General features: G+C 33.6%; 1 protein-coding gene across 1 annotated transcript in view; it reads left to right on the forward strand.

The window, feature by feature from the left end:
* Positions 1–9,390: 9,390 nt before the first annotated feature.
* Positions 9,391–15,311, forward strand: part of LOC143257684 (rhodopsin-like) — a 40,553-nt gene continuing 34,632 nt past the window's right edge. The window contains exon 1 of the mRNA XM_076516727.1: positions 9,391–9,571. Coding sequence (XP_076372842.1) covers positions 9,391–9,571 — 181 coding nt within the window. The remainder of the gene's footprint in view (positions 9,572–15,311) is intronic.

Below are 15,311 nucleotides of genomic sequence, written 5' to 3' on the forward strand. Positions count from 1 at the left end.
CATATCATAAATGACTGAATTAGAAGTCAAGAAATATACTTCATTGTCATAATGTTTTATCTTCATAATGTCTCAAATAATTAATTAAACGACTTCTACACATAACTGTTTTAAGGCCTCAGATTAGTCAATTTCCAGAAAGTGTTGTTATTTCATACTTAGGTGTTCAACAAATTACGTGCTAAATTGTACTTTATATATGTAAAAACGGATGGTATGAGTAAATAAAGCACTATATAGAGGAGCAAACAACGTTTCGACCGATACAGTGCTTTCTCTTCCATACCAGCCGTTTTTACATATATAACATTTTCTCTACAAGTGGGTTTTCTCGTCATCACAGATTAATTATACTTTACTGCCTTTAAGTAAAATTTAAAATTCAGTTGAATAAATTTGCTTCTTTGTAGTTAAGCACAAAGCTAAACAATGAGCCATCTGGCCTCTGTCCATCATGGGTATCGAAACCAAATTTATAGCGTTGTAAATTGATGTCCATATTTTTTTTAAGTTCAGAACCTGGAAAAGAACGGGAACACGTGCTTGTAAGTAATATAGCAAAATGAAAAGTTCATTATTAAATACTTACCTCGTTGGATAAAACGGACAGAAACGCGTGTTTTATTTTAAAAAATAACAATAATTAGATAAAACTAAATAAAAACAACTAATTAGTTGGGAATTAAAGTAACAAGAGGAATTTGCACAAAAGTATCTAACGGTGGGGATAACATATGCAACAACGCGTTGCTTCTTTCTTGATTTCACTTGTGCTTTATTGCAACGAGACTTAACGTTTACTTCGATAGAGATTGAACAATAAGTAGTCAGATAAGAGACTTTAAGAATTCTTAATTAATTTGAGTGATGAAAGTGGTGGATATGATTCCGACAACGGACTCTAATATATTAAAGTAAAAACAATAACTACTCGATCTGAAGAAGGCAAATAGAAAATGACAGCAAGAAACAATGGTGTGTTTTCTTATAGAAAAGCCACATCGAGATATCTAGTGAGTCCACGGAGGGGAATCGAACCCCTGATTTTTGCTTTGTAAATCCGTAGACTTACCGCTGTACCAGCGGGGGGGAGGCAAAAAGAAATGGAACAACAGCAGCATACCAAAATCTGAACACAACTAACTATAAACAAAATACAAGATAGAGAGAAAGATATGGTTAAACCTAAAGATCTTGACAGTCAAGTACATTCAATTTCTGAGGGAAAATTTTTTAAGATAAAGAATTTAGAAGAAGATCACGAAAACGTCAACTGTTTGATTTACATAAATATCTTCTTTAATAAAATATTTATATGAAAATATCTAAACTTATGAAAAAGTTTGGAATTGGAATATTAAACCTGAACACCAGTTTATCTATAGATAAGCTAAACAGCCACGTCAGAGACCTCTATGTTTCAGACGAAGCTGTTTCTAATTTTGCATTATTGTACAGGGGGTAATCAATCAGCCATCAGCACCCGTCAAAGTTTTTGTTTAGCTCCTCGAACTAAATAACAAGATTATCTGTTACTTTTATAACGCATCCATGGGTGAAGATAAATGTTTTAGTGAAAAATTCGGTTTTTCGAATCGTAGTAATATTTTACGACTTTTTTTTCATAAATCATGCTGAAAACAGAATGGCTGTTATTGTATTATAAATTGCAAAACTAAACAAACGATAACATTATTCATTTTAGAGAAAGAAAAGCATAATGGTATTTTGTATGTCCTGTTTTCACAGGATAACGTAATTAAAACTGTGTGATTTTGGTTTCATAAGTCATGTTTTGTTTCTTGTTGTAAAGAATACAACATGTTTAAATTGAAATAAGAAGCTTACTGTATATTTTTAATGATTTAAAACAAATAACTTTGTTTACTTTTTGTGTAAAGCTACACAGTGGGCCATCTGAGTCGTGTCAACTGCGGATATCGTACCTTGAATTGTAGTGTTATAAGACTCCAATCTTACTAGTGAGCTTGTTTAATAAACATATGCGTATATTTGTTTGCTTTGGGTTACCTGTGTTCTGCCCACCACGAGTATTGAAATCTGGTTTCTAGTGCTATAAGTGAGCAGACACACCACTGTGCCACCGGAGTGCAATACGTATGTACTAAATATAAGAAAATTAAATGATGAACATAGAACGAAGTGTCTATTGTAAAACGCCCTCCCCCCAGTGCCACAGCGTGGTGAGCAAAGCAAGATAATCCATGATGTAGCTTTGTGATTATTTCCAAACAAACAAAAATAAACGAACTATTAGGCCATGTGAAACCCAAGTAATTCACTGCATTTTAAGTCGTGTAAAAACTCCAATATTTAACTTTTTTAAGTCTGTCGTCTACATTACAGATATAAAATGCAGCTAACACTCTGTTTAGATTAGAACTTCTATTGTTATCAGTCCTTCTATACAGGGATATTCATATTTGGCTCGCCAGGCAATATCAGTAAATCTAAAACAATTGTCCCCTGCTGGGACAGCGGTCAGTTTACGGATTTATAACGATAAAATTAGGGATTCTATTCCACTTGATGGACACAATAGATAGCCCTGTGTGACTTTAATATAATAAAAACACAAATATACACACCTGAATTAGTTAAACAAAGTAAAAACGACGTTTACTGATTAAATGAATGCCAGAGTTGGGAATGAGTCTACTTATCCTTGCGTTAAGGAATCATTAAGTGAATTTTAACCATTAACAAATGATACCAATATGAGTAACTTCTAATTGAAAAGAAACGTGTGTATAAATATTGTACGTGAATAAATTACATAAATCTTGTTTACGTTTTATAATCAGCTAAAACTGACGTGAATGTATTTTCATTTCCATTAGACGACACACATTAGAATAATTTAAGCTATTGACTGTTCACAAAATTATGAGTATTATTTGTACAATAATGCTGTTTATGAACTCCTATTTGTATCATAAGTAGCGTTGAAAATCACCTTAAATTTTACAAGTTGGTCAGCAAATACAAAACATTTCGTCTGTTCCCCCCCCCAGCACCCCGCTGGTACAGCGGTACGTCTACAGATTTACAACGCTAAAATAAGGGGTTCGATTCCCCTCAGTGGACTCTGCAGATAGCCTGATGTGGCTTTGCTATAAGAAAACACAGACACACCCAATACCCCAATAGGGTTTATATGGGGATTTATAATCCTAGAAGACAGGTTTCAATAACGAACATCAAGTCTTGCCACGATTTGAGAAATATTTAATTGTATTTCTTCGATCTTATCAGCAAGAATCACGATCTTGCTCTTTGATAAATCTCTGACTTTCTGTGAAATTAAGAACATTTTATAGTTACAAATGTTCATGTAAATTTCTTTCTTCGTATGAGATTGAAGAGACTATAATATGTTTTTCAAAATATGCAATCATTTCGTTGAGAAATTCATCTTGCAGATGTTACATTTCTCCTAAAGTTTGTGAATAATTTCAATTTTGTAGGTTGGGCCTTTTTCTCTTCTCTAAAATGTTACTCAAACCTTATGCAAAAAAGCATGTCTGATTTGTTTGATATTTTTGTTTAAATACACATAGTTTTACATGATTTATATTAAAAGTAATTTTATAAGCATCACCTAAGAAAATGTATCGATTTTCAGTCAAATATTAATGAATATTTTTATGAATTTAAATTTTTTCAACGCTTTTTAACTTTTATTATTTTTCTATAGTGGTAAAAGTATTTAAAATATAACACAATCTCATTCTGGAGAGTAGCATTTATACTTTGAAACAGGTACTAATAAAATGTATTGATATAAATTTGATAGATATGAAAAGACAAGTCAAAATATAATACTTCGATGAGAAACTACTCTCTTTATGTGTCTACATATGATTATCTTTAGATGCAAACAAGAATTAATCTATCTATTGTGTTTTATATTGATTTGTTTTGAATTTCGCGCAAAGCTACACAAGGACTATCTGCGCTAGCTGTCCTTAATTTAGCAGTGTAAGACAAGAGGGAAGACAGCTAGTCATCACCACCTACCGCCTACTCTTGGTCTAATCTTTTACCAACAAATAGTGCGATTGACCGTTACATTATAAAGAGCTGAAAGGGCGAGCATGTTTGGTGTGACAAGGGTTCGAACCCGCTACTCTCGGATTAGGAGCCGAATGCCTTAACCATCTGGCCATACCGAGCCTTTCAAACTGAATTTACCTTGAAAAATAAAGAGAAGTGTTCTATTCGGTTCTTTTTTCACATTGCAAACAGGCTTTCAAAGATATAGTTGAGTTGACTGTTCGAGCATTTGTTTCTTTGAAAAGAGTAATCAGTAGTAATGAAAACACTGAATTTTTTTTAATATAACAGTTTTTCGTTTTATTTGCAACAACAACAAAACATATTTTTATAGTACAAGAATTTCCATATACAACACTAAAACCAATGGTTTGATTCGTCTCGGTTGACACAGCAGATAGTCCAATGTGGCTTTGTTATGAAAAGCAACAACAGCAATAAACACACAAAAGAACATACAAAACTATGAGGTTCTTCTTTCATTCTATAACATTATACATTAGTTCAATCATGTCTTACAGTTAAATATATTGTTATAGTCTTATATTTATAAGATTAAACTTATCTGAAACTCGTGACCTCGACATTGTTTGAATCGCTTGGTTATTGTTGTTATTAAACACAGATATTTATTATTAAACAAATACTGCGAAACAATGTTACATTGGTTCAGTCTTCACTTTGTAAACATCCAACCAATACAACGTAACTTATCTTTAGTAGCACATTGCAATTTACATATGCAAAACCTTTTAAGTGACTAGTAACATATAATAACTAGGTGAATCCAGGAATTCCGGTTGAAAGATGCAGGAACATGGTGCTTGCATGGAAATACGTGTTTTTAAATTGGAATCAAAGCAGTTAGAATACGAACCTACAGACGTTCAACATAAGTTTTTGTTAGCACTTAATTTTCAGCACTTTTTGTGGAAGACAAAATTTTAGAATTTCTTTACATTATTACGGTTCTCTAGCAAGAGTGTAATGTTCATATGAAATAATGTGTCGATTTTTTCCGTTTTTGTCTGTAGTATAAGACATTCCTGAGACATACCATTAAAAGGAATTTTACGCAAATTTGTTAAACGAGAGTTAATTAAGGAAAGCAGCGATAAAACCTCGAACTTTCAAAGCAGTTGATATCACGCAAGACATCGTTGTTGAGTTTTGTACGCTAGTTTCTTGTTGATGGTGGAATTAACCAAAAAATTCAAGTTTAAAAAGAGAGAAAGCTTGAAGATAATAATTAAATTTTATATGAGTTTGCAAGGTAATGGGTTTTACTATCAAATAGAACGTTTAATAAAATAATAATTCTTCATGTCGTTTGCTAAGAACAGTCCATTACAAAAGCACTGAAATTATGAGAAATTAAACCCTTAACAAAATCAAAAAGTTTTATAAGTATTTTAGATTGAATAACTAAAACTTAATTTATGTTTATTTTTTCATAAGTCAGCTAGTCATCACCGCCCACCACTGACTTTTGGGCTACTCTTTCACCAACGAATAGTGGAATTGACCGTAACATTATAACGCCCTCACGGCAGAAGGGGCAAGCATGTTTGGTGTAATAGGGATTCGAACCCATCACCCTCGGATTACGAGTCGAGTGCCTTAACCACCTGACCGTGCCTGGCCGGTTTGGTTTAGTTTTCAATTTCGCGTAAAGCTACACGAGGGTTATCTGCATTAGCCGTCTCTAGTTAACAGTGTAAGACTAGAGGGAAAGCAGCTACTCACCACTGCCCACCGCCAACTCTTGGGCTACTCTTTTAACAACGAATAGTAGCATTTATCGTGACATTATAACGCCTCCACGGCTGAAAGGGCGAGCATGATTGATGGGAAAGGGACCAGATTACGAGTCGAGTGCCTTAACCACTTGGAGCCATGCCGGGCCAGTGCAAGCATAAGCTTAATTAATTAAAAGCTTATTAATTAAAAGTTAATTAAAAAATACAACAAGATGTACATGCGCATAATGTCGAAGGAACTATGTTTCAAGAGTAAATAAAACCAAAATTAGGAGTAACAACTATTTTTACTTCTTGCTTTTGAAGTTTGTATGTCATGCTGTGTTGTAGCCTACAAAATGCATATTATTTTTCGTAATTCACGGCATGCGCACGTTTTACTGACGTCATGACATTTCATAAGCGTCTCTTAGGTAACGTTAGCTTAGCGTCTACTAACTGACAGACAACGCAGTACTGTATAATGGAGTGAGTGATTAAAACAGTTCCTTTCATCCAGCCTCAAGCGTTCTTTTAGAAAAATAAACGTAGAATGATTTTATTGATTTTTTTCTTTATTATTATATATATTTATTTAAAATTTTTACCATTTGTATTTTCTATAAAAAGTTTCTTGTGTCTCAGTTTTATACTTATTCATTCTTGTTACATTTGTTTCAAAATATTTTACTTAATATTTACAGAGAGATGCTTTTTTTCAAGGATATAAAACTTCATGTTTTCAGAAATTTTTCTCTAAAACATACCCTACTTTAATTATGTTAGCGAAAAATATATATGCAAAAACGGCTCGTTTGGGTTGAGAAAATATTTTACATAGAAGAGCGAACAACGTTTCGACCTTCTTTGGTCATCGTCAGGTTCACAAAGAAACCATGTTTGGAAGGGGTTGTGTAACTGAGTGTCGGAATGTAGAGGGCGGTGTTAGATGTTTGAATATATAATTTATTTATTTTATTTATTATATTAAATTAATACAGGTATAAAGGCGTTCCTTTATATTGGTTTATTTTGAGTTTAAGGAACGCCTTATAAATCACGTGTCACTTCATGTAAATATATTGATCAGATGTTTTATCAGTAACTTATAATTGTCTCTTATTGAATTGTAATTTTGTCTTCAAGAGGTAAATCAAATTTTAGAAGAAAAGGAAACGTAAATTATAGATTGGAGAAAGGACACTAGAAAACTTAGTGTTTAAATGTGGCTGATAAGAGGAGTGGGAGAGAAGTGAGGTAACCATTTCTTATAACTATTTATTTTTTACCTTTTTGTGTTGTTACAGCTTGATATTGTTTGTCGTTTCGGAAGTAAATGATGCCACCGAAAACTGATTACTTTTGAGATGGGTAAGTAACGGTCCTCTCCGAAGTAAATATTTATATATTCGGATCATAAAGATGGGTTCAGAATAGGTTTTTAAAACAAGACAGCCTTACAATAGAGCCTTTTACAATAGAAACTACACTGCAGGGCTATCGTCAGAATGTATAGTCATCAGATAGAATATGATAGGACATGTCAACATGGATTGTTACGATATGGTGAGACTCCAAGATCGTTTTGGTATGATTTATTCAACCTCTGTGCATTGTTTTAGTATGATGCATTTTCTACATTTAACAGTTGTAATTAGAATTTAGATTTATTTTGCGGTATATTTATATTTGTCTTTTCGTGTTTCTACTAATTCTCTATTTGTCCGTTGTCCAATCACGTTCTATTTCGCTAGTCTTTTCGGTTTATATCGACCGTTAATAAAACAGTCACAGAAAGGGGTTAATGAACAAACAGAATTAGATTATCTGATTCAGAATTAGAGCGGAATAAAAAAAGACAACATTGAGTTATAAAAAAGTAAAACTAACACGAAACTATTGTCTAGCTGCAATTGATAAGGTAAAATCCAACAAATACGACTAGGTTCATCACTAACTGATTCGAAGTTGTTAAGAATGTTACACCTACCAAATATGGTTTGTTTGTTTGTTTCAAATTTCGCGCAAAGCTACATGAGGGCTATCTGCTCTAGGGAAGGCAGTTAGTCATTACCACCCGCCGCCAACTCTTGGGCTACATTTTTACCTACGTATAGTGAAATTGCCCGTCTCATTATAACGCCCATGTGGCTGAAAGGGAAACATGTTTGGTGTGACGGGAAATCGAACCCGCGATCCTCAGATTACCAGTCGAGTGCCCTAACCACCTGGCCATGCCAAGCCCACCAAATATAGAACGGTGACAATTGAACGTTCTGAAGTTCAATACAGTTGTTTGGTAAACAAATACAGTGAACATCCGATCAAGGTTTCTCCACGAGAGTATAACATCAAGCGATTTCATGAAACCTTATTCGCTGTTCTGGTCTTACTTGGGGAAACTGATATTATTTTTCACTCGTCAGCTGATGGAGGCCTGGCATGACTTCTTGGCTAGAGCATTCAACTCACAGTTTAAAGGCCACTTAATTACCTCTTTGATAAACATGTATACATTCAGATAAGTATTAAAAATTACAAAATATGTTTAGGCCTCGTTTGAAATCCGTTACAACCTTTGTATGTGATCCCGTGTGTTAGTTTCTTAATAAAAACCAGAGGTCACGTGGAAGCTCTAGCCGAATCAGGATATTAATTGATGCAATAAATACTTAATTTAAGCAATAAATTGGCCCAAATACTACTTTAAAGACACTTAATTAGGATAACCATATCACTGTTATACTACAGGGGTATTTTAGGGTGATTTAGCTGATAGGAGTGAGATTAGAGGTTGTTTTCAGTCAGACATTCAACCTAACGCAACATGTCTCTACGAAACATTTCTGGAACTTGCTTTTAACTTCTTTATACCTAGTTACTTCATCATAAGGAAACATCTGCCCAAGAGATTTAGCCTTATGTGTTAAAGAAATGTTCAATAATTGGCACTTAAATAAAAAAAGGAATACAACATGTATTATAGTTTTCAACTTCGAATTCCTAACTGAAATCCGTAAAAAATTAACACTGTACTATCAATTAGGAATCACTTGCATGTAAGGTGACTTACATAATAGTTCTATCAGTTTAAATGTGTTTTCTTATAGCAAAGCTACATCGAGTTATCTGCTGTGTTGACCAAGAGGAATCGAACGTCTGATTTTAGTATTGTAAATCTGTAGACTTACCGCTGTACCCGCGGGGAAAATCAATTTAAGAGCAAAGGAAGCACAAACATGACACAAGAAACAACATTGACCAGTCTGTAAAGTGAGTTAGAAGGCCCTAGTCAGCTGGACCTCGCGTTCTCCAAACTTTTTGTTGTTGTTCTTGTAGTTATTTTTATTATTTATGGGGCTTGTGAAGGTCACGAATAAGAATGAATTACAAAAACGTGTCGAAGCAACCTTCACAGAGATTACTTCTCGAAGGTTACAAAACACTTGGCAGAAAGTTGAGTATAGATTGGACACTTTGCGCGTAACTCTTGGCAAAGATACTAAACTGTGGTTATTGAGTGGCAGAGGGAAGAACTTAAAACATTATTTTTGCACGTGCAATACGCATATGTATGGCTATTTACAATGAAAACTGGATCTGCTTACCTAACGGAAGTCCAACAACAGATCCAAAATCAGTGATGGATTTTCAGACTTCCCATTTCGTCTACATCTGTGTCCACTTGCTGCCTGCTCTTGTCAGTGGCGCTTTAGAACCTCCATCTGCTGCAAATGTTTTGTTATTTTGGTCACGTAAGTACAGGGAGCAGCTCTACTTTTTTGGCAAATCAATTTGGTTTTTAAAATAATAAAATCTTTAAAAATAAAAATATAGCATTTTTAAAGCAAATAAAAAGGGAAACTTTAATATATATAAAAATTTTATGAGAACGGTGCTAGTGGTGGTGGTGGAATGCATGCTGAAAGAAAGTGCTTACGAAAAGCTTAAGAATAGACCAATAAACGAATATCATAAAAATAGTGAAACGAGTGTTAAAAGTAATCTAATTCTAGTTTCACAAGTGAATTCATTGAATCAAAGTTTTATGTTGTACCAAAAATACAAAGAAAAAAAGCGATGAAATATTTAACCTCTAATATTATGTACCAGTGCATCACCTTATGAAATAGGAAATTTTATAAGTTATAGCTCGAAAGTAGTGTATTTTGAAAGATAAGAAGAAATATACAGTGAAAAATTCAATATAGTTTGTAAAGAGGATCAAAAAAATAGAAAAAATATCTACTTGTTTCGTTCGACGTAATGTCGTTATTTACTAAAACTCTAGTAGAAGAAACGATTAGGGCCTGGCATGGCCAGGTGGGTTAAGGCGTGCGGCTCGTAATCTGAGGATTGCGGGTTCGCATCCCCGTCGCACCAAACATGCTCTCCTTTTCAGCCGTGGAGGCGTTATAATGTGTCGGTCAATCCCACTATTCGTTGGTAAAAGAGTATCCCAAGAGTTGGTGGGGGTTGGTGATGATTAGGGACGGCTAGCGCTGATAGCCCTCGAGTAGCTTTGCGCGAAATTCAAAAACAAAAACAAACAAACAAGAAACGATCAGAGGCTTTAAAAATAAATGAATAACAAATAGAAGATAAGCGGTCAAAATTATGGATACACAGAATTTAACAAGAGTGTCTGTTGAAAACCCAGTTTTCAAGTTACTCACCATTATAATGAATCAAAGGTGGGTTTATCTACGGGGAGGGACCCGTTTTTATGTGATTTTACATAACTGTAATTGAAAGTGAAGCTTTATGTAAAATTAAGTTAAACTTTAAGACAGCGGTTTGGACATAGTATGCAGATGAAACATTCTAGGTGTTACGGGGTGGCAATAGGAAGCCACAAGAAATTTCTAGTTATTTATATTGTAAATTGAAAACAACAACAACATCAGTTCAATTCCCGTATGAAATTGTAGAAAATAACATCTTACATTTTCTAAACATACCAGTTTAAAAAGAAATAGATGGAGTTATGTTCTCGTATTACCGTACTGTATAATATGCAAAAACAAGAGAGGACAATTCTTTATTTTGTGGTTTTATATTATGTGGATATATTATATATTGTAATATAAAAAAACAACAGATGTAAATTATTAGCATATGCACAATAATTTACAAAAGTGTACAAAACGAAAGAAACTGACACTTTCTAGGTAGATCCACATACGAACTGTTTCTTTAATTCAACGTACTCACTTCATATGTAGCAATGTTGAAATTTAGTTTCAAGTTGTAAATTCAAAGTTGAAATTTACGCTAGACGTACACTTACAAACATTCACTGTTCCAATGTCGATAGCACGACAGCTTGTCGATATTTTCAAAAACTGTTTTCAGCAGTTCTCACAAAGCAAAAGGCTTACAGAAGATGCAAAACAACCGATATGGGGTTGCAACGTTAAAAAGTGGATTTCGATACTCGCGATGGACAGAGCACAGATAGCCCATTACATAGCTTTGTGCTTCACCTTACAACAAAGTAATGTTAAAGGTTCAGTTTTAAGTAGTAAATAAATCTTAACTAATAAATGTTATTTTAACATATATTTTACCTACTTTGTCTTAAAACACACAGACAAATAAACATTTATCACTACCAAGTATCTTTACTTTTGTGTAGACTCAAAAGAGTTGAAAGTTTGTGTCGGGATGTCTGCACTATGTTTTCTACTTCCTATACTAGAATAGAGTGAAAAGGTACCTTCGCTTTATTGGCTCAGTTAGCACTAAGTTTCCAAACTGCATAATACACTAGCAAAAACAGGATTAACCCGCTCAGGCCGTATTCCCGGGTTCTCTGAAATTTCACACTTGACTATCAGCCGAATTCCCGGTATAGTGGGAATGGGAAAATGCCCATATTTAAACGAGGTTAAACTAAATATAAGTCAGCCAATCAGAATAAAGATATGTGTCTTAGAACGGCTGGTTTGGGTATTAACACTTTTATCGATAAGGAGAGAAAAACGTTTCGACTTAGATCATTTGCAGGTTAAGAAAGAAAGAGTTTGCAAGTGACCGTTGCCGGACACATGTCTTAGGGACGAGATTATAAACCGTTACGGGATTATAGGGGGCGTTGCAGGTCGATGTTAGGTTATTAATTGGTACAGGTGTAAAGGTGTTCCTTTATGTTGGTTTAATTTTTGTTTTAGTTACTGTATAAGTAGGGTTTTAATTTTCCTTTGTTTATATTTGTTTCCCTACTTGGTATCTGTGTTTTTCTATGGTTACGTTGTGTTTATTTGATTTGCAGTGTTCAAAAACATGTGAAGTTGTTGCTTTTTTTGTCTTCTTTGAACCTAGTTTTCATTTTTGTGCTTGTTTCTCCAATATAGAAGTCGTAGCAGTTATTGCATTGTATTTTATAAATTATGTTGGTGCTATGTTTGTCAGTGTAATTTTTACATAGTGTGGACTTTAGTTTTGTATCTGGTTCTTGAATAAATTTAATGTTTACTGGAATGTTGTGTTTTGTTATAAGTTAGCCTCAGTAAATATATAGCGTGCGCATTTTCTAAACATGTAACATCAGCCGGCTCCTCTTTCAAAGACTCTTTTAACTTTAAATATATTCTTAATCAACTAAATCATAAAGCCTTAATGGCCAGTTTTGATGTAATCTCCCTCTTCACAGAAGTCTCAACAATGAAGCCTGCAAGATATCTTTAGAACTTTATATCCAAAACCCCAACCCATTGATACACATCCCTAGCAATTTATTGGCGACCCTTATAGAATTCACTACCACCAAAACTAACTTTATGTTGAATAACCAAAACTACTTACAAATAAGTCTTAGTATAAGAAATCCCGTGTCACCAGTTCTAGCCAACACTTTTGTAACACAGACTGAATCACAAGCGATAAATTCAGCCTTACACCCATCACTATACTGGTACAGGCATGTTGATGACACAGTTGCTGGATTCACATCTACAGAACACATACTTAGTTTTTCCAATCACGTTAACTCGACACACCGCAACATTAAGTTCACCTGTGAACAGGAGAAAAACAATCAAATAGCATTTCTTAACCTCAAAATCACTGAAGCTGATACACAGAAATCCACAAGAAAAATCACCCAAACTCAATTATACATTATCTGGGACTTAGCACATGAAACAAAATTAAAACTTAACATATTAAGAAAACAAATAAACAAAACCACAAAACTATGTTCACCCGATAAAATTAAAGATGAAATCAACAAAATAAAACAACACTTCATCAACATAAACAAATTTCCTCAAAAATCTGTGGAAACGATTATACGCACCAACAACAATAAATCCCAAGATACAACAGATTACATAATGTTATACTGCTGCATATCATATGTTCCAGACATCAACGAAAAATAACCAACATTTGGAGAAGAACTTATAATAAAACACAACGTTCCAGTAAACACAAAATTTATTCAAAACCAGGTGCAAAACTAAAGTCCACACTATGTAAAAACTACACTGACAAACACAACACCAACATAATATATAAAATACAATGCAATAACTGCCACAACTTCTACATTGGAGAAACAAGCAAAAAAATGGAAACTGGATTCAAAGAACAAAAAAAATCGTACGTTTTTGAATGCTGCAAATGAAACAAACACAACATAACCATAGAAAACACCCAGATACTAAGTAGGGAAACAAATATAAACACACGCAAAATCAAAGAAGCCTTACTTATACAGCAACTAAAACCAAAATTAAACCAATATAAAGGAACACCTTTATACCTATACCAATTAATAACCTGACATCCAACTGCAGCGCTCTCTACAGTCCCGTGCCCGTTTATACGATCGTCCCTAAAACATGTTTCCGGCAACGGTCACTCGCAAACTCTCTCTTTCTTAACCTGAAGATGACCTAGAAATAAAGATATGTTGTGAGTGCGGTATTAATATTATTATTTTCATGTGATCTCTGTTTCTGTGACACGTATGTGTTTTTTCTGGGGAGCTCAGGCCAAGAGACAATTTGGCTCCCTTGGGTCAGGGTTTATAGGGTAAGTAGTATTAAAACGAGAATTCCGAAGACAATACTGATATAATTTTATTGGTTTCATGTTATCTTTTACAATTTATTACGTTATAGCTGAAACACAAGTTGTTGTTTTATTATAAAGAACATCATAAAAAAGATGAAGTGTAATGCAACGCTTTCTCCTAGTTTGACAGTTATCTCAAACCCAAAACATACGTTGTTATACAGTTATCTCAAACCCAAAATATACGTTGTTATACAGTTATCTCAAACCCAAAACATACGTTGTTGTACAGTTATCTCAAACCCAAAACATACGTTGTTGTACAGTTATCTCAAACCCAAAACATACGTTGTTGTACAGTTATCTCAAACCCAAAACATACGTTGTTATACAGTTATCTCAAACCCAAAATATACGTTGTTGTACAGTTATCTCAAACCCAAAACATACGTTGTTGTACAGTTATCTCAAACCCAAAACATACGTTGTTATACAGTTATCTCAAACCCAAAACATACGTTGTTATACAGTTATCTCAAACCCAAAACATACGTTGTTATACAGTTATCTCAAACCCAAAACATACGTTGTTGTATTATCTCAAACCCAAAACATACGTTATATCTCAAACCCAAAACATACGTTGTTATACAGTTATCTCAAACCCAAAACATACGTTGTTGTACAGTTATCTCAAACCCAAAACATACGTTGTTAAAGTTATCTCAAACCCAAAACATACGTTGTTAGTTATCTCAAACCCAAAACGTTGTTATACAGTTATCGTTGTTATACAGTTATCTCAAACCCAAAACATACGTTGTTGTACAGTTATCTCAAACCCAAAACATACGTTGTTATACAGTTATCTCAAACCCAAAACATACGTTGTTATACAGTTATCTCAAACCCAAAACATACGTTGTTATACAGTTATATCAAAATCAAAACATACGTTGTTATACAGTTATCTCAAAACCAAAACATACGTTGTTATTTTAATATATTCCTGATTATTTGTCTTTAATGGCAAATATAACTCAAATGTTATTTTCTCACCATAGAATCTATATAAATATTTGACAGTATTTATAAAAGAGAAGAAAAAAGTTTGTCAAATGATCTCGGAAAGGAAAAGAAATCAGTTTTACTGACATTCGAGAGAGAGAGAGGTGATTTGAAATGTAAAGGGGATTTTATTCTAATAAATTACCACACGAACTCAGAGACCGTAAGATATTACCATATTGTTTGATTAATAAGGTAATCGGGCGTCTACTTTCCATGTTTTCGGAAGAATGTGTTGCACATTAAGTTGGAAAATGGAAGTGTTGTAATGTAACCATTTTTCAAATTCTATGAATTATGAACATCAACATTGGATGTTAATAAACTAAAACCGTTGAGAATGAAAATCAGTTTATGTCAAAGTCCTTTTCGTAACTTTAATTTTAGTTTTTTCGAGTATTCTAT

The sequence above is a fragment of the Tachypleus tridentatus genome, chromosome 7 (assembly GCF_004210375.1).
Source record: "Tachypleus tridentatus isolate NWPU-2018 chromosome 7, ASM421037v1, whole genome shotgun sequence".
In the NCBI taxonomy this organism is placed as follows: Eukaryota; Metazoa; Arthropoda; class Merostomata; order Xiphosura; family Limulidae; genus Tachypleus; species Tachypleus tridentatus.